Here is a 25,486-nt window from a genome sequence, read left to right as displayed (position 1 = left end):
AATTATGGTGAGTTCAAGATGTAAAGTAATATGCAGTCTAGGATAAAATTTTGCCTTGAGGTAGATACTGAAGTCTATCTTTGGGAATATTCTTATCTTCTATCTGATTATTGGGCATTTAATTACCTAACGCTCTCACAAGGTGTTTGTGTGAAATTCAATGATGGCTGTGCTAGTATTCTCCAAAATCATATCTACTGCTTGCTTTTGTTTCTGCTAAACTTTGTTAAGAATTTCGCAAATGTGTTTGTGTGGTACCAAATTACACTGTAATATTTGATAGCACATTATACCGCTTAAACGACTAGGGGGTTACCGTTGCTTTAAACTACCGATTCGTATCTGGAGTGATGCAATGTAAGTACCCAATCCTGTCAGGAGTGGTGCTTAAGGGCTCTTAAACTCTGGCCGCTATCAGCAGTCTTTCTAGTACTTCCCGGTGCCTCATAAGTAAAGTAAATGTTACGAATTCTTTCGTAGTTGTAAACAAACATGTGCGTGTGCCCATAGAATAGATTTACTGCCAATTCTCTCGCCACAATTGAGACTGGCGCTTGTACTTTTATAGACGTCTATTTTATTTGGCTGACGCTCCAAACGGGAGTCGTTTGTTTAGATTGGTCCGCGTGTGGCGCCTGGTTATATTTGTGCCGCGAGGTTGGTAACCTGGGTGCGGTCGCATTTGTCGAAGGTTGCTCATTGTGTTGTCGACAAGAATGTTAAACAGTGAGAGTTTAAGGAGCGTGAGAACGATGAAGATGTGAGACAGACGTTGCTAAATTGTACTTATAACTTGTGTGAATATCAACTTTTTTTTTTTTGTTATAACGTGTTAGTGGAGTGGAAGAAAGAAAGGCTTGCCTATCTGCAAGCGGGTGCGTTTGTTTACTTCACGACGAAGCGTTAACTATTGTCCGACCAACACGTCTGCTGCGTCAGTGTTTGTGTTAAGTGATTTGGAAGGACGATAAGGACCGATTCCTGTGTCGTAAAGACGTGTGTCTATGGCGTGCACGTACGATTTTGATGACGCTTGGTCACGCTACTGAAATAGCTCGAGCTGTTTATAACCGTGCGTCATAATACATCTGGCACCGCGGCATTCCAGAGCAAACATGACAACTGCCAAAGGTCCTGGATTGTACGAGTTCCTCATCGAGGCGGAACTTCAGCAATACTATGCCGGTATCAAGAACGATCTCAAGGTAAGTTAAGTGCTGCATTTGCGTGTGAAAGTTGTACATAGAAAGCTGTGGCGCGTGAACTAGTTTACGTGATAACTAGGTTGCGGTGCTGGGAGCTTTTCCGGGATTGGTACACTGGCTGCGCTTGTCAACAGAATGAAGCTACTTGACACTTGTTAACCCAGTGCAGTTCAGTAAATATTTCGTTATTGGTGAACGAATTTCGTCGACACGGCAGCTTTTGTGCTAGCCGAATAATATTCGCGACGTTCTTGTATGATATAATTGTCAAATCAGCTGTTAGTATGTCAAATGTGTATGTAACGCTATTTTCATCTTTTGTAACCAAAAACATCGACATTTCCCCCCTATGTGGAAACCAAATAATAGATCGCAAACATAACGAATAGGTTTATGGTTTTCTGTTGCGTGTTTTTTTTTAAAAGTGTATACCATTTCATTGACAAGATATCGTATCTCGGGACTTGCCCTTTTGTATAACCCATATATTGTGAGACTGTCGAAACGAAGTTGTCTTATTGTGGGATCAACTCTTGTGCTGATCTCTCATATTCAAATCAAAAGATTGGGATAGTGAACTGAACTAAACAATACACCTAGAGAGTGATCTATTAAGTACTCCCAGTGCAAGAAAACATCAGCTTACTGCATTTCTGTTAATGTAATTGTAAATCATTATTTAGCTATAACATAGTTTTTATTGAAATTCAACGATTGGTGTTTAAGTTTATGTTTGACAATGCTATTTCTTCTAAGAAAATATGTACTTACATCTGTAAATACTTGGTACTACTTATAGTACATTGAAACTTCTTGGCAGATTAAAACTGTGCCCGACCGAGACTAGAACTCGGGACCTTTGCCTTTCGCGGGCAAGTGCTCTACCATCTGAGCTACCGAAACATGACTCATGCGCGGTACTCACAGTTACTTCTGCCAGTATCTCGTCTCCTACCTTCCAAATTTTACAGAAGCTCTCCTGTGAAAATCTCATTCTTATAGTACATTACTACTATTTACGGAGCGTCACAACAAACACTGGGACTTGTCTTGTACATGATAGAACTCTTCAGTTCTTGAAACTAGGTATCCATATAATTTGTAGAAAGACTGGTTAATGCAGTATATTTTTAATTTGGTGGAGCCCCAGTTTCTTGTTTTATGTTGAGATGGCAGCACGTTGAATTTCTTCCCATCAGAGGACATAATTCCATTATGAGTCTAGGACAAGAAGGCAAAGTCTACATGTGCGCAGACTGTAGTCCAACTGAAACTGATTTTTACTGTCGGGCAAAAATAGTCGATGGTAAATGCGTTTAGAAGTGAGCGTGATAATTCAAAGAGTTAAAAAAAAAAAGCCTAGTGGTAAACAGCCACCCCTCCCTATGTAGAGGTCCCAATCAGAGACTTGCATTGGTAGTATTTCTTTTGTGTACTACGTTGTTGTATTCCACAATGTATTTACAATTTCAGTTTTGCGATGCATGATATGTGAGTAGTGCAACATATTAATATTTACTGACTCCTTATTGTCCAACTCACACATCATATCAGATTAAATGCCTGTTTAGTAGCCCTGAAAGCAATGATCCTCCATGTCAATTTCTGCGCTTTATAGTAGGTTTATATTGATAACACCAAGTCTTGTCATCTGTGATGATTTCCTCCGGAAAAGAACTGTCTGCATTTCGTTCAAGTCACTGTAGGTGTCTGTGTGTCGACATTTTTGTTTGGGAGTGAAGGTGTGCAGGACAAGCTTTGTATGCACTTCACAACAATATTGACATTCTACGGCTGCATGCCACTACTTAACACTGCCTGGTCAAATACACGTCTTTCATTTAAGGTTGTTAGCTCAAGCTGCCACCACAGTTACTGTGCTGATGCCTTTTATATATGTTTTTTGGTCAGATAATGTATATTGCATGTCATATAATTATTCTCCAAAACTGATGACTGCTGACAACCCTTGAGTGTAGCAGTGTACCGGAATACGCTGGCTGTCAACAGTGCATCTCCCCACAACAACAAAAAAGGCAATAGTTTTCACATTAAGTTCTAGTTGCATCTCTATTAACATTTTATTTTTTATACACAAGCAGAAATAATTAATTCAGTTAATTAAACACACATGTAGTATTTGCTCGGCTCTGAAGGTAAGAAATGGGATGTACTGAAGGGTTGTCTCACAACATTTCTTAGTAGAGACAGCCCTACAAAATCCAGTTTTCCTACAAAATGCAACAAGATGAATTCAAATTGCAGTGATGTGGGTTTGATACAAACTAGTTGGTACTGTAAAAATACTGAATTTGTCAGGCAGAATGGTGTGTGCATGTAAAATAGAAGACCCCAAAGGCAGAGCAGTTACTCAAACTTGAAACTGTGTACTGGACTGGACTCAATCCCAGAACTTTGATGATGATAGTGGGGAATGCTCTTTGCCAACTGAGCTGTACAGGCACAGCTCACGATGCATTGCTGGACTACCCTTCCTGGAAGAAAGGAAATTACAGATAAATGGCTTAGTCAAAGCCTAGAGGTCATTTAAATAATAATAATAACGACAGGGAGGGGGGGGGGGGGGAGGAGGAGGTCGCTACTTGCAGAACTGAAGCTGTGAGGGTAGGTTCTAAGTCGCACCATGCTACCTAAGTAGGTAAGGCTGTTCCCTGTGGAAAGTGGGATTCTGGGCTTGAGTCTGTCAGGCACAGACCGACCACGAAGTTTCAGAAAAGTGCACACACTGTAGGCTTTTGTGGCTGGTATTTACATCCTTGCTACCTCGGTATCCAAATGGCTAGTGTTGTTACCTTTGGTGCCAAAAGATCCAGATTCCATTCCTGGTGCCACATTGGCTTTTTATGAGTTACGGTCACTGGAACGGGTTTATTCTCTCTCATGAGGCCAAATGAGGAGCTGCTCGTGGAACGTCTGGAGGGACTGGTCACATGTCCCACAATCCTGGATTACTACTCCTCCTGCCTTGTACGCAGTAGTTGGTAAGTCAGAACTAGCCAAATGTATAATCTGAGTGGTGGTCATGGTCACAGGTTTGTTTGACTCGTGGAATAGTGTTAGAGTGATGCTAAAGAAACTTAACTGGCATGCTCTTAAAGATAGACGTAAACTATCTCGAGAAAGTCTACTAACAAAGCATCAAAAACTGGCTTTAAATGGGGACTCTAAGAATATACAAAACTTATTGTGTGCGGCTCACATAAGGGTCGTTGTAGCACACACAGACACATTGTCAGTCGTTCTCCCTTTACATGAATGGAACAGGAAGAAATCCAAGTGACTGGTATAATGGGACATGCCTTCTGCGATGCATTTCACAGTGGTTTGCAGAGTACAGATGTAAATATACACTATGTGAGAAAAAGTATCTGGACACCCCTAGAAACATGTTTTTCATATTAGGTGCATTGTGATGCCACCTACTGCCAGGTACTCCATATCAGCAACCTCAGTAGTCATTAGACATCATGAGAGAGCAGAATGGGGTGCTCCACGGAACTCCCAGACTTCGAACGTGGTCAGGTGATAGTGTCACTTGTGTCATACGTGTGAATGTGAGATTTCCGCTCTCCTAAATGTCCCTAGGTCCTCTGTTTTCATGTTATAGTTAAGTGGAAATGTGAAGGGACACGTACAGCACAAAAGCTTCCAGGCCATCCACATCTGTTGACTGTCAGAGACTGCCGACAGTTAAAGAGGATCGCAATGTGTAATAGGCAGACATCTATCCAGACCATCACACAGGAATTACAAACTGCATCAGGATGTACTGCAAGTACTATGACAGTTAGGGGGGAAGTGAGAAAACTTGGATTTCACTGTCGAGTGGCTGCTCATGAACCACACGTCACACTGGTAAATGTCATACGACACCTTGCTTGGTGTAAGGAGTGTAAACATTGGACGATTGAACATTGGAAAAATGTTGTGTGGAGTGACGAATCATGGTACACAATGTGGTGATCCGATGGCAGGGTGTGGGTGTGTTGAATGCCCGGTGAATGTCATCTGCCAGCATGTGTAGTGCCAACAGTAATATTCGGAGGCGGTGGTGTTATGGTACAGTCATGTTTTTCATGGAGGGGGCTTGCACCCTTTGTTGTTTTGTGTGGCACTATCACAGCACAGGTCTACATTGATGTTATAAGCACCTTCTTGGTTCCCACTGTTAAAGAGCAATTCGGGAATGGTGATTGCATTTTTCAACACGATTGAGCACCTGTTCATAGTGCGTGGCCTGTGGCGGATTGGTTACCCAACAATAACATCCCTGTAATGGACTGGCCTGCACAAAACTCTGATCTGAATCCTATAGAATACCTTTGGGATGTTTTGGAATGCCGACTTCGTGCCAGACCTCACTGACCGACATCGATACCTCTCGTCGGTGCAGCACTCCGTGAAGAATGGGCCGCCATTCCTCAAGAAGCCTTCCAGGACCTGATTTAACATATGTCTGTGAGAGCGGAAGCTGTCATCAAGGCTAAGTTTGGGTCAACAGCATATTGAATTCCAGCATTACTGATGGAGGGCGCCACAAACTTGTAAGACATTTTCAGCCAGGTGTCGGGATACTTTTTATCACATGGTCTAGATACCTAAATGCTATAATTGGGCACAGCTAGTTTAGTTTATTCCTGAGTTAGAGAGGGGGGAGGGATTGTATCTAGCAGCTGAAACCCACGGCTGTGATCACACATCAGTAGTTATGTTATGATGAGTGACTATCCCAATGCGGCACACTCTGTTGCTGCGGGGCAGAGGGGCACAGGCAGGAATGCACATCTAGGTATTGTGCATTGAACTTTGCTGTCTTATGCAACAAATGTAATTTCTTAAAATGTTTCTTATGTTCAGTGGTGTAAAAAGAAAAATACTCCATTCCCTATTTGTCTTACATGTTGTCGTTGTTGTTGTTGTTGTGGTCTTCAGTGCTGAGACTGGTTTGATGCAGCTCTCCATGCACAGTAAAGCTGCATGCCCTCGGGAAAAATTACGGCTGTAGTTTCCTCTTGCTTTCAGCCGTTCGCAGTACCAGCACAGCAAGGCCGTTTTGGTTAGTGTTACAAGGCCAGATCAGTCAATCATCCAGACTGTTGCCCTTGCAACTACTGAAAAGGCTGCTGCCCCTCTTCAGGAACCACACGTTTGTCTGGCCTCTCAACAGATACCCCTCCGTTGTGGTTGCACCTACGGTACGGCCATCTGTATCGCTGAGGCACGCAAGCCTCCCCACCAACGGCAAGGTCCATGGTTCATGGGGGGGGGGTTGTCTTACATATCTACTTAAAAATTCTTATTTTTAGTCATTTGCGTTTTAACTTTCTAAAGTAGCCGATGTTCTTCCTCTGGGTCCAAACTATCGCTATAACAAGTTTCAACAAAATTGCTTCAGTGGTTTAGTTCTGAAAATCAGACAGGCAGAGTTACTTTTACATTTGTAATATTAGTGTGGTTAAGGACTGAAGAGGTTAATCTAAGAAACATTTCCATGCCTAACGTTTCCTCTCCAGTCCATTAAGATGCAGTTAGTATTTTCAAATGGGTGACAAGGAGAAAAACGGAGTACTAGATCCTGAAGAATATAGAGCTTCTCGTGAAAAAGAACAAACTAAAGGGAATGTGCTGCTCCTGTTTGTAAGAAACAGTCGCTGGTTGCATCAGCAGAGTGCTAAAAAGACTTGGTGTTAACACAGTGCTTAAACAAACAAGAAAACTGCCTGAACATTTGACCACGTCAAAGTGACCAGGCCCACAGCAAGAGCCTATAAAATCTTCTAGACATTTGGTCAAGTACACATCTGTCCAACTAAAAAGCTAACATGGTACACCGTCCGAGCTGCAGGTTGTCTGTCCAACGAAAACTTCATTTTCAATGTTTAACGTAATTGTTGGCCGAATTTAAAATGATCTGATAATCTGTTCATTAAGAGGTATAATTTTATGTTAAAGGATTAGCAAAATAATTTTTAAAAAAATGTCAGAGACTGTGTGTAAATCTTGAAGTAGTGTAACTCGTAGTGCACAAATTACTCGGACTTTATTCATCCAGTATTTGAGAATGAGAGCACTTAGCAACTTGTGACAAACTTTACACTGAATTTCAAACAGTTTTGAAACTTTTTCTCATTGAGTCACACCCACACACGCAAATAATGAATGAGTGAAAGGAACAAAGTTTGTTTAGTAAATTTTCACTGCTTGAGCAGTAAAACTTCATCATCATGCATGACATTTTTTAAATTTGTTATTTCTTTACCAAAATTCTCTATTAGGAAAACATTTTGCAAACGGTGTCTAGGTGTAACACTGGATGTATCAGCAAAATTATATCATCGTACAACACACAGTTCAGGAGATAAGATCACATAAAATTCATGTGCAAGAAAAACTAACTTTCGTTAAATCAGAGCACAGTCAAATTCTTTACGGATTTGGGTATGAGGAGTTACTGATACGAACTTTTAAAAGAAGCTCCAATATCTGGCATAGAGAACACAGAAGCAATTATTGTCAGGGCAACATTGATAAATTGGCAGTGATATATCGTGGGATTGAGAAGCCACCAAACCCATTTGTCCCAAACTATGGTTTTATCAAGATCCCATCATTACTAGGCTAGGATGTAGAGAAGGGCCATAAAAATTCAAAGACAACCAATAAGAAAGGAGGAGGATTGAAATTATGTGAGTTTTGGACCAAAGTTCTAAAAAAAGGAAATGAAACTAACTCTACCCTACAAACTCCACAACACATGTTGCAACTACACAATCTTGCGAAGTGGTCTCTTGACGTCACGACCCAACAGTTGCACAATTCAGTATAAATAATGGGTGCTGTCCCACCATGGACCTTGCAGTTGGTGGGGAGGCCTGTGTGCCTCAGCGATATAGATAGCCGTACCGTAGGTGCACCCACAACGGAGGGGTATCTGTTGAGAGGCCAGACAAATGTGTGGTTCCTGAAGAGGGGCAGCAGCCTTTTCAGTAGTTGCAGGGGCAACAGTCTGGATGATTGACTGATCTGGCCTTGTAACACTAACCAAAATGGCCTTGCTGTGCTGGTACTGCTGTTACTCTGAAAGCAAGGTGAAACCACAGCCGTTAATTGTTCCCGAGGGCATGCAGCTTTACTGTATGGTTAAATGATGATGGCATCCTCTTGGGTAAAATATTCCGGAGGTAAAATAGCCCCCATTCGGATCTCCAGGCGGGGACTACTCAGGAGGACGTCTTTATCAGGAGAAAGAAAACTGGCGTTCTACGGATCGGAGCATGGAATGTCAGATCCCTTAATCCCCTTAATCGGGCAGATAGGCTAGAAAATTTAAAAAGGGGAAATGGATAGGTTACAGTTAGATACAGTGGGAATTAGTGAAGTTCGACAGCAGGAGGTACCTCTGCAGATGACGAAGAAATGTGTGATGAAATAAAAGAAATCATTCAGGTAGTGAGGGGAGACGAAAATTTAGTAGTCACGGGGGATTGGAATTCGGTAGTAGAAAAAGGGAGAGAAGGAAACATAGTAGGTGAATATGGATTGGGGGGAAGAAATGAAAGAGGAAGCCGCGTGGTAGAATATTGCACAGAGCACAACTTAATCGTAGCTAACACTTGGTTCAAGAATCATAAAAGAAGGTTGTATACATGGAAGAAGCCTGGAGATAATGACAGGTTTCAGATAGATTATATAATGGTAAGACAGAGGTTTAGGATCCAGGTTTTAAATTGTAAGACATTTCCAGGGGCAGATATGGACTCTGACCACAATCTATTGGTTATGGACTGTAGATTAAAACTGAAGAAACTGCAAAAAGGTGGGAATTTAATAAGGAGATAGGACCTGGATAAACTGACTAAACCATAGGTTGTACAGAGTTTCAGGGAGAGCATAAAAGAACAATTGACAAGAATGGGGGAAAGAAATACAGTAGAAGAAGAATGGGTAGCTTTGAGGGATGAAGTAGTGAAGGCAGCAGAGGATCAAGTAGGTAAAAAGATGAGGGCTAATAGAAATCCTTGGGTTACAGAAGATATATTGAATTTAATTGATGAAAGCAGAAAATATAAAAATGCAGTAAATGAAGCAGGCGAAAAGGAATACAAATATCTCAAAAATGAAATTGACAGGAAGTGCAAAATAGCTTAGCAGGGATGGCTAGAGGACAGATGTAAGGATGTTGAGGTTTATCTCACTAGGGGTAAGATAGATACTGCATACAGGAAAATTAAAGAGACCTTTGGAGAAAAGAGAACCACTTATATGAATATCAACAGCTCAGATGGAAACCCAGTTCTAAGCAAAGAAGGGAAAGCAGAAAGGTGGAAGGAGTATATAGAGGGTCTATAGAAGGGCGATGTACTTGAGGACAATATTATGGAAATGTAATAGAATATAGGTGAAGATGAAATGCGAGATATGATACTGCGTGAAGAGTTTGACAGAGCACTGAAAGACATAAGTCAAAACAAGGCCTCGGGAGTAGACAACATTCCATTAGAACTACTGACAGCCTTGGGAGAGCCAGTCCTGACAGAACTCTGCCATCTGGTGAGCAAGATGTATGAGACAGGCAAAACACCCTCAGACTTCAAGAAGAATATAATAATTCCAATCCCAAAGGAAGCAGGTGTTAACAAATGTGAAAATTACTGAACTATCAGTTTAATAAGTCACGGCTGCAAAATACTAACGCAGATTCTTTACAGACGAATGGAAAAACTAGTAGAAGCCGACCTCGGTGAAGATCAGTTTGGATTCCGTAGAAATGTTGGAACACGTAAGGCAATACTGACCCAACAACTTATCTTAGAAGCTAGATTAAGGAAACGCAAACCTACGTTTCTAGCATTTGTAGACTTAGAGAAAGCTTTTGACAATGTTGACTGGAATACGCTCTTTCAAATTCTGAAGGTGGCAGGGATAAAGTACAGGGAGCAAAAGGCTATTTACAATTTGTACAGAAATCAGATGGCATTTATAAGAGTCGAGGGACATGAAAGGGAAGCAGTGGTTGGGAAGGGAGTGAGACAGGGTTTTAGTCTCTCCCAGATGTTATTCAATCTGTATATTGAGCAAGCAGTAAAGGAAACAAAAGTAAAATTAGGAGTAGGTATTAAAATCCATGGAGAAGAAATAAAAAGGTTCGCTGATGACATTGTAATTCTGTCAGAGACAGCAAAGGACTTGGAAGAGCGGTTGAATGGAATGGACAGTGTCTTGAAAGGATTATATAAGATGAACATCAACAAAAGCAAAACGAGGATAATGGAATGTAGTCGAATTAAGTCGGGTGATGCTGAGGGATTTAGATTAGGAAATGAGATATTTACAGTAGTAGATGAGTTTTGCTGTTTGGGGAGAAAAATAACTGAAGATGGTCGAAGTAGAGAGGATATAAAATGTAGACAGGCAATGGCAAGGAAAGCGCTTCTGAAGAAGAGAAATTTGTTGACATCGAGTATAGATTTAAGTGTCAGGAAGTCGTTTCTGAAAGTATTTGTATGGAGTGTAGTCATGTATGGAAGTGAAACATGGATGATAAATAGTTTGGACAAGAAGAAAATAGAAGATTTTCAAATGTGGTGCTACAGAAGAATGCTGAAGATTAGATGGGTAGATCACATAACTAATGAGGAGGTATTGGATAGGATTGGGGAGAAGCGAAGTTTGTGGCACAACTTGACTAGAAGAAGGGATTGGTTGGTAGGAAATTTGTTGAGGTATCAAGGGATCACCAATTTAGTATTGGAGGGCAGCGTGGAGGGTAAAAATTGTAGACAGAGAGCAAGAGATGAATACACTAAAACAGATTCAAAAGGATGTAGGTTGCAGTATGTACTAGGAGATAAAGAAGCTTGCACAGGATAGAGCAGCATGCTGAGCTGCATAAAACCACTCTCTGGACTGAAGACCACTACAACAACAATAACAATAATAATGGGTGCTGACGTTATTTAAGTTTGACTGTGATGACAACTCCACCATTGCAAGACAAAATCTTATACTTAAGCATGCCTCAGACCATGGCCTAAAAAGAAAAAAATCACCCAGGGATGTGTGTACTCTGCTGGTGAATGAAATTTTCACTTGAATTTTTGGAGACTTTGTGATTTTGCTACATTTTAAGTTGCTTCTCACTACAGAGTTGTGACATATGTTGTCAGATTGAATTTATGATGTGACAGACAGCGCAGTGGGGGTTTTGTGAAACTATATTGATATAGGGTATATTACATTTGCCTGACGTCCCTCCCAAGATAATGCAGCCATTATACAAAGTGCACTTTCTAAAGTAGTGAAATGAAATGTACAATAATGTTAGCTAGTCTAGAAAGGAAGTCAGGCAAATGATAGCTGTCCAGCAAAGTTGTCTCAATTCCTCGAGTATGTAAAGGAATTTTGTCTCAAGAATGTTCCTTTTCACCTGTTCCTTTAAACATTTGTATTGACAGTGTTCTTAAAAACTGGAACCAGAAAGTTATCAAGAAATTAACTTGCATAAATGCACTACTATTTGGAGGTGCTAAAATGATACCACATTTATCTATAAATATTGAATTATTCAAATTACTTGACATATCAGATGATTAAAAAAGTGTGGACCGATTCATTTTCCTTGCAGGCACAGCAGGTGATGACGTACATATATCAAATCCGATCTACTAAAACATTGTCATTTGGAAGACATTTAAATTTCAGATTAATATTTTTTTCTTCTCCATACACATTCAGATTTTAAGCTTAAGTATTCAGAAATGTTCAAGTAAAATCAAATGGCATGGTTGCCTGGGGGACCACAAAGGGCAGGTTCAGCAACCTAATTGGAAAGGTTTTTTCCCTTTTTTGTGTACACTGGAACTTCGAAAGAGTGAAGCGCAGTGCCAGCACCTTGGCTACTCCCCTTCAGTAGCACCAAGGGGCCCACTGAGGTTAACGTCCCCATTTGAAGGATGAGTAACCATTAGCAGTCTCACATGCCCTCACTTCATGAGACACTGAAGAGAGGTTTGGAATTTAATTCATGACATTAGCACAAAGATGGTGATCCTAAGGCCACTCCCTCTCTGCCACAACAGCAAAGAAAAGCAGCATACCCAGTTGGTTGCCCTTCCAAGAACTGGCCATGCCGTGTGTTGCGTAACATCAGTGATATGACCAGAAGCAGTTGACATTAAGTGTCACAGCATCAGTTCAGAATTAAACACGACAACTTTCAAAAATATCACAGTAAAGCTTTATGAGAGAAGTTGCTTCCAAAAATAAAATATGATTTAAAAACTTTTAATACTAATTTTTTTGTTGTCATTTGGACAAATAAAAACAGCATTCTACAGGTTAGAGCAAAGAATTTTTTAGGTCCTTTAATTGGGTAAGTAGGTTAGAGAATTAAAAAAAAAAGATATATACGAGACTTGCTGATGTGCAGTGTCAAGAACAAGAGGACTTCTGATTGGGTGAGCTCAGGGTTACAAATACAAAATCAAATGGAGTAATACAGGCATAAGTCTAATAAGAAAATAGGAGTATAGTTAAGCTACTATGAACTCCGTAATGGATGGGTTATCATAAGCCAAGATAGAAATGCAACCAAAACCCATTACAGTATTATTTTTATTATTAATTTATAATATGGTTTACAAGGTTACAAAAGTATCTAGACTCAAATGGAAATGTCCAAATGTAACAACCAATCAGGAGCACTTTGAGTCACTTGATAAAGTGTGTGGTGAGATACAAGAAATTATTCAGATAGTTAAGGGAGACAGATATTTGTGTTGGACTAGAGTTCAGTAGTAGACAATAAAAGAGAAGAAAAAATAGTTTGAGAGCATTTGTGGGGAGAAAAGAATGAAAGCTGCATGGTAGAATTTTACACCAAGCATAATTTAATCATAGGAAACATTTGTTTTAACAAAAATGAAAAAAATCAATATCATGTAGGGCCCTCGCGAGATGCAGAAGTGCCGCAACACGATTAGGTGTGGACTCGACTAATGTCTGAAGTAGTGCCGCAGGGTATTGACACCACTGATCCTGCAGGGCTAGCCATAAATCCGTTAAAGTACGGGGTGGTGGAGATTTCTTCAATACAGCATGTTAGAAGACATTCCAGATATGCTCAATAATGCTCATGTCTAGGAAATTTGGTGGCCAGTGGAAGTGTTTAAACTCGGAAGTGTGTTCCTGGAGCCACCCGTAGCAATTCTGGATGTGTTGCATTGTCCTGCTGAAATTGCCGAAGTCTGTCAGAATGCACAATAGACTTTAATGGAAGCAGGTAACCGAACAGGATGCTTACGTACGTCTCACCTGTCTTAGATGTATTAGGGGTCCCACAACATTCCCCCATCTGTGTTCTTAGCATTCATATGGCAGCTTCTCTTTTTCCAAATGCCTCTCTTAAAGTCTCTACCCTTCCTTCATGCTTGCAAGCTTCTACAGTCAACATGTATCCAATCACAACAGTCCAATGTCGTGCAGTCATCAAGGGTACACGAGTGGGCCTTCGGCTCTGAAAATCATTATCGATGATGTTTCGTTGAATGGTTCACACGCTGACACTTGTTGATGAACCAGCATTGAAATATGCAGCAATTTGCAGAAGGGTTGCACTTCTGTTCCATTGAGAGATTCTCATTCGTCGTCGCTAGTCCTGTTCTTGCAGGATTTTTTTCTGCCTGCAGCGATGTCGGAGAATTGATATTTACAATACACTCGTGAAATCGTCGTACAGGAAAATCACCACTTCATCACTATCTCGGAGATGCTGTGTCCCTTTGCTTGTTTAGTGACTATAACACCATGTTCAAACTTAAATCTTGATACCCTGCCATTGTAGCAGCCGTAAGCGATCTAACAACTGAGCCAGACATTTGTTGCCTTATTTAGGCATTGCTGACCACAGCGTCATTGTCTGTTTACATACCTCTGCATTTGAATATGCATTCCTATACCAATGTATAGGGGGGGGGGGGGGGGGGCTACGAATTGCAGCAAGGTCATTAAATCGGTCTTTTCAACGTGCTAAAGCGTGTCCATTGGGATATAGTGCGTCCAGAGTCTGTTACTTTTGACCCTCATTTAGCAAAACTGACATCATTGGAGTACTTTAAAACATGATACGGAACTGAAGATCGAACCATTGCACCATGGTATTTTGCGTCGACACTTTACAGTTACACATGTCTCTCTAAATGTACTGACATGAAATCATTCCTTGTCATCAGTATAGCAGTGAAGAGTTGTTGTTATCATGCAGTTTTTTCATGTTTACATAGAATTATTGAAATCCTTGGGAGTGTCATATGAGACAGGCTCAGACCGCAAGAAGAATGTAATAATTTTTTTAAAAAGGAAGGGTGGGTATTACTGAACTACCAGTCTAAGAAGTTGTTGTTGATGTGGTCTTCAGTCCTGAGACTGGTTTGATGCAGCTCTCCATGCTACTCTATCCTGTGCAAGCTTCCTCATCTCCCAGTACCTACTGCAACCTACATCCTTCTGAATCTGCTTAGTGTATCCATCTCTTGGTCTCCCTGTATGATTTTCACCCTCCACGCTGCCCTCCAATACTAAATTGGTGATCCCTTGATGCCTCAACACGTCCTACCAACCGATCCCTTCTTCTAGTCAAGTTGTGCCACAAACTTCACTTCTCCCCAATACTATTCAATACTTCCTCATTAGTTATGTGATCTACCCATCTAATCTCTAGCATGCTTCTGTAACACCACATTTCAAAAGCTTCTATTCTCTTCTTGTCCAAACTATTTATCGTCCACGTTTCACTTCCATACATGGCTACACTCCATACAAATACTTTCAGAAATGACTTCCTGACACTTAAATCCATACTCGATGTCAACAAATTTCTCTTCTTCAGAAACGCTTTCCTTGCCATTGCCAGTCTACATTTTATATCCTCTCTACTTCGACCATCATCAGTTATTTTGCTCCCCAAATAGCAAAAATTCCTTTACTATTTTAAGTGTCTCATTTCCTAATCTAATTCCCTCAGCATCACCCGACTTAATTAGACTACATTCCATTATCCTCGTTTTGCTTTTGTTGATGTTCATCTTATATAATCCTTTCAAGACACTATCCATTCCATTCAACTGCTCTTCCAAGTCCTTTGCTGTCTCTGACAGAATTACAATGTCATCAGCGAACCTTTTTATATCTTCTCCATGGATTTTAATACCTACTACAAATTTTTCTTTTGTTTCCTTCACTGCTTGCTCAATCTACAGATTGAATAACATCTGGGAGAGACTACAACCCTGTCTCACTCCCTTCCCAACCACTGCTTCCCTTTCATGTCCCTAGACTCTTATGACTGCCATCTGGTTTCTGTACAAATTGTAAATACCCTTTTGCTCCCTGTATTTTATCCCTGCCACCTTCAGAATTTGAAAGAGCGTATTCCAGTCAACATTGTCAAAAGCTTTCTCTAAGTCTACAAATGCTAGAAACGTAGGTTTGCGTTTCCTGGATCTAGCTTCTAAGATAAGTTGTTGGGTCAGTATTGCCTCACGTGTTCCAACATTTCTACGGAATCCAAACTGATCTTCACCGAGGTCGGCTTATACTAGTTTTTCCATTCGTCTGTAAAGAATCTGCGTTAGTATTTTGCAGCCGTGATTTATTAAACTGATAGTTCGGTAATTTTTACATCTGTCAGCACCTGCTTTCTTTGGGATTGGAATTATTATATTGTTCTTGAAGTCTGAGGGTATTTCGTCTGTTTCATACATCTTGCTCACCAGATGGTAGAGTTTTGTCAGGACTGGCTCTCCCAAGGCTGTCAGTAGTTCTAATGGAATGTTGTCTACTCCTGGGGCCTTGTTTCGACTGGGTCTTTCAGTCTAAGAAGTCTTGGTTGCAAAATACCAACATGAATTATTTACAGAAGAATGGAAACATTGATAAGAAACCAACACAGGGGAAGATCTGTTTGAGTTTCGGAGAAACTGTATGTTTATAGCATGTGTAGGTATAGAGAAATCTTTTGGGCAGTATGACTGGAGTATACTCTTCGAAATTCTGAAGATAGAACAGATAAAATACAATGAGTGAAAGATTTTCTACAGAAAGTAAGCTGCAGTTACAAGAGTTGAAATATATGAAATGGAAGGAAAGGTTTTGTTGAGAATGCAGTGGGATGGTGTTGTAGCCTATCATTAATGTTGTACAACCTGTACATTGCACAAGCTGTAAAGGAAACAAAGGTGTAATTTGGAAGTGGAATTGAACTTCAGAAAATAGAAATAAAAACTTGGAGGTTTGTTGATCACATTGTGACTTGTTGGAAATCTTGTAGGGCTTTAGGGAGCAGTTGAGCAGAATGGACAGTGTCTTAAAAAGATGTTGTAAGTTGAGCATCAACAAGAATAAAACAAGGATAATGGAGTGTAGCTGAATTAAATCAAGCTGTGCTGAATGAATTTGATCAGGAATTGAGGCCTAAAAGTAATAGATTGGTACTGCTACTTCAGTGCCAAAATAATTGATGATGGCCAAAGTAAAAAGTATATAAAACTCAGTCTTGCAATAGCGAGGAAAGTGTTTCTTAAAAAGAGAAATTTGTTTACATTGACTACAAAGTTAAATGTTAATAAGTCTTTTCTGAACGCGTTTCATCACTGTGTAGCCTGATATTGATGTGAAATGTGGACAATAAACAGTTCAGACACAAAGAGAATAGAAGCTTTTGAAATGTTGTACTACAGCAGAATGCTGATGGGGAGATTAAGTAATGAGTGAGAAGATACTCAACCAAATTAGGAAAAAGAAAAATTTTATAGCACAATGTGACTAAAAGAAGGGATTGGTTGATAGGCTATAATGCGAGGCATCAAGGAATTTTGAAACTGATACTGTTGGTGAGTGGATGGGTAGAGGTTGTAAATGGAGACCAAGGCTTGAATACATTAGACTATTGTTGTAGCAGTTATGAAGAGATTAAGAGGTTTGCACTGAATAGAATGGTGTTGGAAGCTGCATCAAACCTAGTCTTCATACTGAAAACAGTAAAATCATGTAACATTGTTCTAAAAACCTGAAAAGTTCCATAATAATCCCCATTCAGGACATAAATTTAATATCAGGGCATTCTCAGTTTGTGGCTGCATTTATTATTACTTTCCAAAAAATCTTTGTGGCCTTAAAACAGCCTCCTTTGGTATGTGATTTGCTTGAGAAAGATCATCCCCCCTGAGCCATGGATCTTGCCGTTGGTGGGGAGGCTTGCGTTCCTCAGTGATGCAGGGAGCTGTACAACGTGTGCAACCACCGTTGCACTGTTGAGAGATCAGACAAACGTGTAGTTCCTGAAGAGGGCCAGCAGCCTTTTCAGTAGTTGCAGGGGCAACAGTCTGGATGACTGACTGATCTGGCCTTGTAATATCAACCAAAACAGCCTCGCTATGCTGGTAGTGTGAAAGGCTGAAAGCACAAGGGGGAAACTACCACTGTAATTTTTTCTGAGGGCATGCAGCTCTACTGTATGGATCTCGAGGATGAAGATGTTATCAGGAGAAACAAAACTGGTGTTACACAGATTGGAGCATGGAATGTCAGATCCCTTAATCAGGCAGTTAGATTAGAAAATGTAAAAAGGGAAATGGATACATTAAAGTTAGATACACTGAGAGTTAGTGAAGTTCAGTGGCAGGAGGAACAGGACTTCTGGTCGTTGAATACAGTCTTGTAAATACAAAATCAAATAGGGGTAATGCAGCAGTAGGTTTAATAATGAATAAAAAATTGGAATGCAGATAAGATAATATTAACAGCATAGTCAACGCATTATTGTAGCCTTGATAAACGTGTCGGATCACACCCATCACAGTAGTACAAGTTTATATGCCAACTACCTCAGCAGATGATGAAGAAATGTATGATGAGATAAAAGAAAATATTCAGATAATTAACATAGGTGAAAATGTAATAGTCATGGAGGACGAATTCGATAGTAGGGAAAGGAAGTGAAGGAAAAAAATAGTAGGTGAATATGGACTGGGGGGTAGGAGCGGAAGAGGAAGCCGCCTGGTAGAATTTTGCACTGAGCACAACTTAATCATAGCTAACACTTGGTTCAAGAATTGTGAGACTCCAGAAGGTTTCACATTGATTACGTGATGGTTAGACAGAGATTTAGGAACCAGATTTTAAATTGTAAGACATTTCCAGGGGCAGATGTGGACTTTAACCACAATTTATTGGTTGTTAACTGTAGATTAAAACTGAAGAAACTGCAAAAAGGTATGAATTTAAGGAGATGGGACCTGGATAAACTGAAAGAACCCGAGGTTGTAGAGAGTTTCACAGGGAGCACTAGGGAACAATTGACAAGAACAGGGGAAAGAATGCAGTTGAAGAAGAATGGGAAGCTTTGAGAGATGAAATAGTGAAGGCAGCAAAGGATCAAGTGAGTAAAAATATGAGGCCTAGCAGAAATCCTTGGGTAACATGAGATATTAAATTTAATTGATGAAAGGAAAAAATATGAAAATACAGTAAATGAAGCAAGTGAAAAGGAATACAAACGTCTAAAAAATAAGATTGACACAAAATACAAAATGACTAAGTGGGAATGGCTAGAGGACAAATATAAGGATTTGAAAACATATATCACAAGGGGAAAGAGAGATGTTGCTTGCAGGAATATTAGAGAGACCTCTGGAGAAAAGAGAACAATCTGTTTGAATGTGAAGAGCTTAGGTGGAAAACTAGTCGTAAATAAAGAAGGGAAAGCAGAAAGATTGAAGGAGTGTGTAAAGGGTCTGCACAAGGGAGATGTAGTTGAGGGCAGAATTGTGGAAATGTAAGTTTGTGATGAAGATGAGATCGGAGATATGATAATACATGAAGAATTTGACAAAGCAGTGAAAGATAGAAGTTGAGTAGACAACATTCTGTTAGAACTATTGATAGCTTTGAGAGAGCCAGCCGCGACAATACTCTCCCATCTGGTGAGCAAGATGTATGAAACGGGCAAAGTACCCCCAGACTTCAAGAAGAATGTAATAATTTCAGGTCCAAAGAAATCAGGTGCTGACAGGTGCGAAAATTACCAAATTATCAGTTTAATAAGTCACAGTTGCAAAATACTAACAGGAATTCTTTACAGAAGACTGGAAAAACTGGTAGAAGCAGACCTCGGTGGTGATCAGTTTGAGTTCCGGAGAAATGTACGAACACAAGGCAATTCTAACCGTATGACTTCTCAGAAAAGATAGGTGACCTTATGATGTCTCATAGAAGATAGGTTAAGGAAAGGCAAACTTATAGCATTTGTAGACTTAGAGAAGGTTTTTGATAATGTTGACTGAAATACTCTACCAAATTGTAAAAGTGGCAAGTGTAAAATACATGGAGTGAAAGGCTATGTACAATTTTTTCAGGAGCCAGATGGCAGTTGTAAGAGTCATTGGGCATGAAAGGGAAGCAGTTATTGAGAAGGGAGTGAGGCAGGGTTGTAGCCTATCCTCGATGTTATTTAATCTACACATTGAGCAAGCAGTAAAGAAAACAAAAGAAAAATTTGTAGTAGGTATTAAAATCCATAGAGAAGAAATAAAAACTTTGGGGTTCGCCGACGACATTGTAATTCTGTCGGAGACAGCAAAGGACTTGGAAGAGCAGTTGAACGGATTGGACTGTATCTTGAAAGAAGGATTTAAGATGAACATGAACAAAAGCAAAACTAGGATAATGGAATGTAGTCTAATTAAATCATGTGATTCTGATGTAATTACATTAGGAAAAGACACACACAAAGCAGTAGATGAGTTTTGCTATTAGTGCAGCAAAATAACTGATGATAGTCGAAGTAGAGAGAATATAAAAATCTAGACTGGACATGACAAGAAAACTGTTTTTGAAGAAGAGAAATTTGTTAACATCAGATATAGATTTAAGTGTCAGGAATTAGTTTCTGAAAGTATTTGTATGGAGTGTAGCCATGCATGGAATTGCAAACATGGACGATAAACAATGTAGACGAGATGTGAAGTTTTTGAAATTTGCCGCCACAGGAGGATGCTGAAGATTAGGTGGGTAGATCACATAATTAATGAGGAGGTACTGAGCAGAATTTGGGAGACAGGAAATTGTGGCACAACCGGACTAGAAGAGTGGATTGGTTGATAGGGCACATTCTAAGACATCAAGGGATCACCAATTTAGTACTTGGGGGGGGGGGGGTGGAAAAATGTAGGAGAATACAGCCAGCAGGTTCAGAAGGCAGTAGGTTGCAGTAGTGACTCGTAGATGAAGAGGCTTGCACAGGATAGAGAAACATGCTGCTTCAACCAGTCTTCGGACTGAAGCCCACAACAACTGGTTCAATCAACACTCGAGTATTATGAACATTCTCCATGAACCATAACAACAACAACAGCAGCAGCAACAGTGATAAAGGTAACTGTATAAGTGTGGATCTTCAGAGAGAGAGAGAGAGAGAGAGAGAGAGAGAGAGAGAGAGAGAATTTTTGTGGAGAAGAAATGCTCTTTCAAATGATAGCGTATTATACAAGTCGCAGAAGGAGGGCTCTCTACACAAACTACATGAAGAGGTTGAGCCACACTGACTCCAAAGGAATTTTGTCCATCAGAATTTACTGAAGATTTTGAAACAAAAATAGTGAATCAAATGACATGAAAGTTACACAACGTACACTGTGCAATCTGTTCAAATGTTTTATGGCTTTACCAGAATTGTTCACCAAATTGTAACCCATACAAAACAGCCAAAATTTTTGAAAAATCATTTTGGCATTCTTGCCATCCCTCTCTTGAGAGATTCCCACACATAAAGTGTTGAAAATTGTGGGCTAGAAATTTATAAATCTCCCTTAAACCATTTAGCAAATCAGCATAAAAGATTTGGAAGTAAAATCTGAGATCTCTTGGCATGTAAATGGTCATGATTGAGGTGATGCATTCTGATGTTTACATTATGTTTGTCAGAAAGCACCCGCGGTACCATGACCACATTGCAACAGTGTACTGTGTATTTTCTTCTGCAACCAGCATGTGTTAAGTTATCTTAAATACACTCAAAAGATCACTATTAGTACAGATTCTAAAAATCTAACTCTTTTTTTTTTTCTCACAAGGCATCATATTTTACAAAAAACATTTGACTCAGTGCTACACCAATGTTTACTTACAAAAGTATGGGATATCAAACTAAATTTGTAACTGGATTGAGTGTTCTTGGTGGGAAATACGTAGCATGTTATGTTGGACAGAAAGTCATCAATAGAATTGGAAGTAATGTGAGGCATGCCCCAAAAAATTGCACTGTGACCCTCGGTGTTCATATTGTGTATTAATGACCAGGTAGACAATTTTAGTTTTAATATCACAATTTTTGCAAGTAATTCTTTTATTTATAATTAAGCACAGTATTGTTGTGCAAATATTAAATATTGAAATAAACTGTTGGCAGTGTCTTTAAACCTTCAAAATAATCACAACTAGTACCATTCAACTTGTACAAGTACCTGGGTGTAACGGTTAGTGGAGGTATGAAAGGTAGTGATCACATAATGAATTGTTGCTAAATCATTTGGTAGACTTCTGTTCATTTGGAGGATATTGGGAAAATTCAGTCAGTTTACAACGGTAGTTACTCACAAACCACTTGGGGTATCGATCGTAGTGTACTGAAGTGTGTGGGAGCCATTGATTCCAAATAGGACTTTCAGAGGATATTGAACAAACACAAAGGCAGCACAGATAGTTGTAAGTTTGAAACTTCTTTCCAGATTAAGACTTTGTGCTGGAGTAGGTCACGAATCTAGAACCCTTGCCTTTTGTTGTCAAGTGCTCTACAAACTCAGCTATCAAAGCACGACTCCTGACCTGCCCTCACGGCTTTACTTGCACCAGAACCTCATCTCGTACCTCCAGAAGTTGTCCTGCGCAGCTTGTGGGACTTGCATTCATAGAGTAAAGGATACTGTGGAGACTTGGTGTAGTCACAGTGTGAGGGATTGTTTCCATAATGAATTTTCACTCTGCATTACCATGTGCACTGATTTGATACACAAGGTTGTGCTTAAAAAGAAAGAAAGAAAAAGAGAGAGAGAGAAACAGTTTTAAATGAGAAATAGTTTACAAGCACCCCCTGTGTATCACCCCTCCCATTGTATGTAAATCTATGCAATTCATAATAAGAGCAATTAACATTTCACCTTAATTTGCTGGTGCATGCTTAGTGGCAGTGTGAGTTGTTGTTGTTGTTGTTGTTGTTGTTGTTGTTGTTGATCTGCATGTGCACTTGCTGTTCTGCTGGTGAAGCTGTTGTCTTGCCCATACAACAGCGTGAGCGCGCGCGCGCGCGCGCGCGCGCCGCACACACACACACACACACACACACACACACACACACACACACACACAAAATTTACTAGCAAACGAACAGGTTGTGCAAACAAACACTCTAGAGCAGGCTGTTCCAACCGAGCTCCAGGGAGCCGGAGCGCTCACTGCGGCAGCTCGGAGCCCGCGTGGAGGGGGAAAGCGAACTCACTGCCCCCTGGCCGCGTGCAGCCGCAACTGACGCAATAATCCTTGTTCAATGACAGCTATGACTAGCCGCGGGAGCCCTGTACCTCTGTTGGAGGATACCTTTCTATTCATTGAGAGGGATGGTCGTCCGCAATGTCTTTTATGTCATAAAGTATTCAATTCTGCGAAGAGGTACAATATACAACGACATTATACACGTCTTCACGCTGCGCACTACGATCAGGTAGAAGGCGTTGCATGCAGAGAACTGGTAGCCAGGCTTAAGAACGACATAGCAGGAGACGTAAGTTCAAAAACAGTTTCGTAATACGGGGGGTATCAAAACATGCAACATAGTTCGTGTTCTGTAATGCGTTTATAATTTTCAGGTGAATGAGAGCGGAGAAAACACAACTGAATCTGCACTTTGAGCAAGCTACAGGGTCGCTCACATCATTGCGACAAGTGGCAAGCCATTTTCGGTGGGACCACTCATAAAATCGTGCATGGTAGCTGTTGCAGAATGTTTGTTTCCAATGGAGGTGCAGGCAATTGAAGGGGTTTGCCTGTCGAAGCAAACAATGTCTTGTCGAATCCTGGACAAGGCAGCGGATTTAGAGACACAGCTCAGGGAAAAGGCGGAGAGCTTTGTTGCATTTTCGCCAGCGCTTGACGAAAGCGACATATTGGACTGTGCTCAACTTGCAGTCTTTGTGCGCGGTGTCGACATGGAGCTGCAACTAACTGAAGAACTCTTGGATGTGCTACCACTCGATTACGCCGCAACAGGACGTGACATTTTTGAAGCTGTTTGTGAATCAGTGGACAATATGAAATTGCCGTGGGATAAGCTCCATTCTGAAGCGACAGACGGTGCACCACAAATGATCAGGCATCACCAACGTTTTGCTTCTCGTTTGAAAAATAAACTCGGGGACGAATTGGGGAAAGACATTTTGACTCTTCATTGTTTTATTCACCAAGAGGCACTGTGTGCTGAAACAGTAGAGCTAGGTGGCGTAATGCAAGATGTCGTGAAGTGTGTGAATTTTGTGCGGCGTCACGGTATGAATCATCGCCAATTCGAAGGATTCCTGAAAGATATGGAAGCGGAGTATGGGGATAAACCTTACCACAGTACAGTTCGTTGGCTGAGTCGGGGAAAAGTTCTTGATGTTTTCTTTGCCATTCGTGAGGAAATATCCCTTTTTCTCGAAATGAAAGGGGAAGAAATGTGTTGTCTGAAAGATATAAAATGGATATCAGACCTGGCGTTCCTAGCTGACATAACTATGCATCTGAATAATTTAAATCTGTCACTGCAGGGCAAAGGGCAGCTAATCGTTGACATGCACGACCAGATCAAAGCGTTCATGGAAAAGTTACGTTTATTTGAGAGGCAAATGAGTAATGGACATTTAACGTTCTTCAGTCGTCTTGCTTCTTTAGAACTACCTGAAGGTACTACTTTCGGCGATTACCAATCATAGTTAAAGCATCTCATCACGTCCTTTGAAACACGATTCCGAGACCTAACTAGTTTGGAAACGGAACTTAAGGTGTTCAGCACTCCTTTTTCACTTTCCCCCGATGACTTGTCACCGTCACTTCAATTGGAGATAATTGATTTGCGAAATTCAACTTTGTTGAAAGAGAGGTACTACAACACGTTGGATTTGTCACGATGGTATCGTTCATTACAGCGAAAAACATTTCCCAAGCTTCACAACAATGCCGCTCAGATCATGTGCATGTTTGGATCTACGTATTGTTGTGAGCAGGTTTTCTCAGCAATGAAAAGAGTAAAAAGTAAGGAACGATCGTTTCTTCAGGATGCAACAATGAAGGCCATCCTCCGCATTAACTCTGCGAACACTTTGACGCCTGATATTTCCGATCTTGTAATGAAAAGAAAATGTCAAGCTACAGAGACCCAATAAAGTTAGTATGCAATTTCTTGTAAAACAGTTGTTTCTTATTTATTTCCTGAACATTGTATTTCCTGGTGTAGCATGTCACCACGTCTTAGCAGCTAAGAGTATGAGGTTGTCAATCTTGTAAGACGAGCTTGCCACCTGCCTCAGCCAGCCGTGCCACGTGCCGGCCCACTTGACTGGTTACAGCGAGCGACACGGCTCCCTGGAGCAGGGAGCGCTCCGCAGCTCACAACAGGGCCGACGAGCTGGAACAGCCTGCTCTAGAGCATCATTACATAACTGATACTTGCAGAGGAAGGAACATTAGATTCTTTAGGGCCTGATCTGGCATGATTCTGTTTTCTGTTGTGGAAGAGAGTACTATTGCAGCTATTGTGCCTCTTGAAGTAGCATTCACCACACTTGTATTGTGGCCACAAGGTCAAATAATAGTATTGATTATAATGGGATGCTCACATCTTCCACTGCTATTATGACTATACAGTGTTCCCCAAAGTCCCAGTCAACTGTGCGTATATTTCAACATCCGAATGCGCAGAATTTGTCATGCTGGAACAAGAGGCTGCAGTGTCCGTCAGTTCCTTGAGTGTGGTGAACAGAGACTGGAGGTAAGCAGCTCCAGTTAAGCATGCTGGCGCAGGTAAGGGAATTGGGAGGTTGTTGTCAATTATTCCAGCCCAGCTGTTCATGGGAAGAATTTTTTTTAACTACAAAGAAAATGGTGAGTCCTGAAAGCAATACAAAAAAATGCCACCAAAAGTTAGTCTCTGGGCTTAGCTGGAGAAGCAGGCTCGGTGC

General features: G+C 40.6%; 1 protein-coding gene across 1 annotated transcript in view; it reads left to right on the top strand.

Moving 5' to 3' along the window:
* Positions 1-738: 738 nt before the first annotated feature.
* LOC124720254 (activated Cdc42 kinase-like) overlaps positions 739-25,486 on the top strand; it is a 390,360-nt gene continuing 365,612 nt past the window's right edge. Inside the window, exon 1 of the mRNA XM_047245572.1 lies at positions 739-1,205. Within this exon, the coding sequence (XP_047101528.1) occupies positions 1,116-1,205 (90 nt within the window). The 5' untranslated portion in view covers positions 739-1,115. The remainder of the gene's footprint in view (positions 1,206-25,486) is intronic.

Source organism: Schistocerca piceifrons, chromosome 11, assembly GCF_021461385.2.
Source record: "Schistocerca piceifrons isolate TAMUIC-IGC-003096 chromosome 11, iqSchPice1.1, whole genome shotgun sequence".
NCBI lineage: Eukaryota > Metazoa > Arthropoda > Insecta > Orthoptera > Acrididae > Schistocerca > Schistocerca piceifrons.
This window is presented reverse-complemented; position numbering and strand designations above follow the sequence as displayed.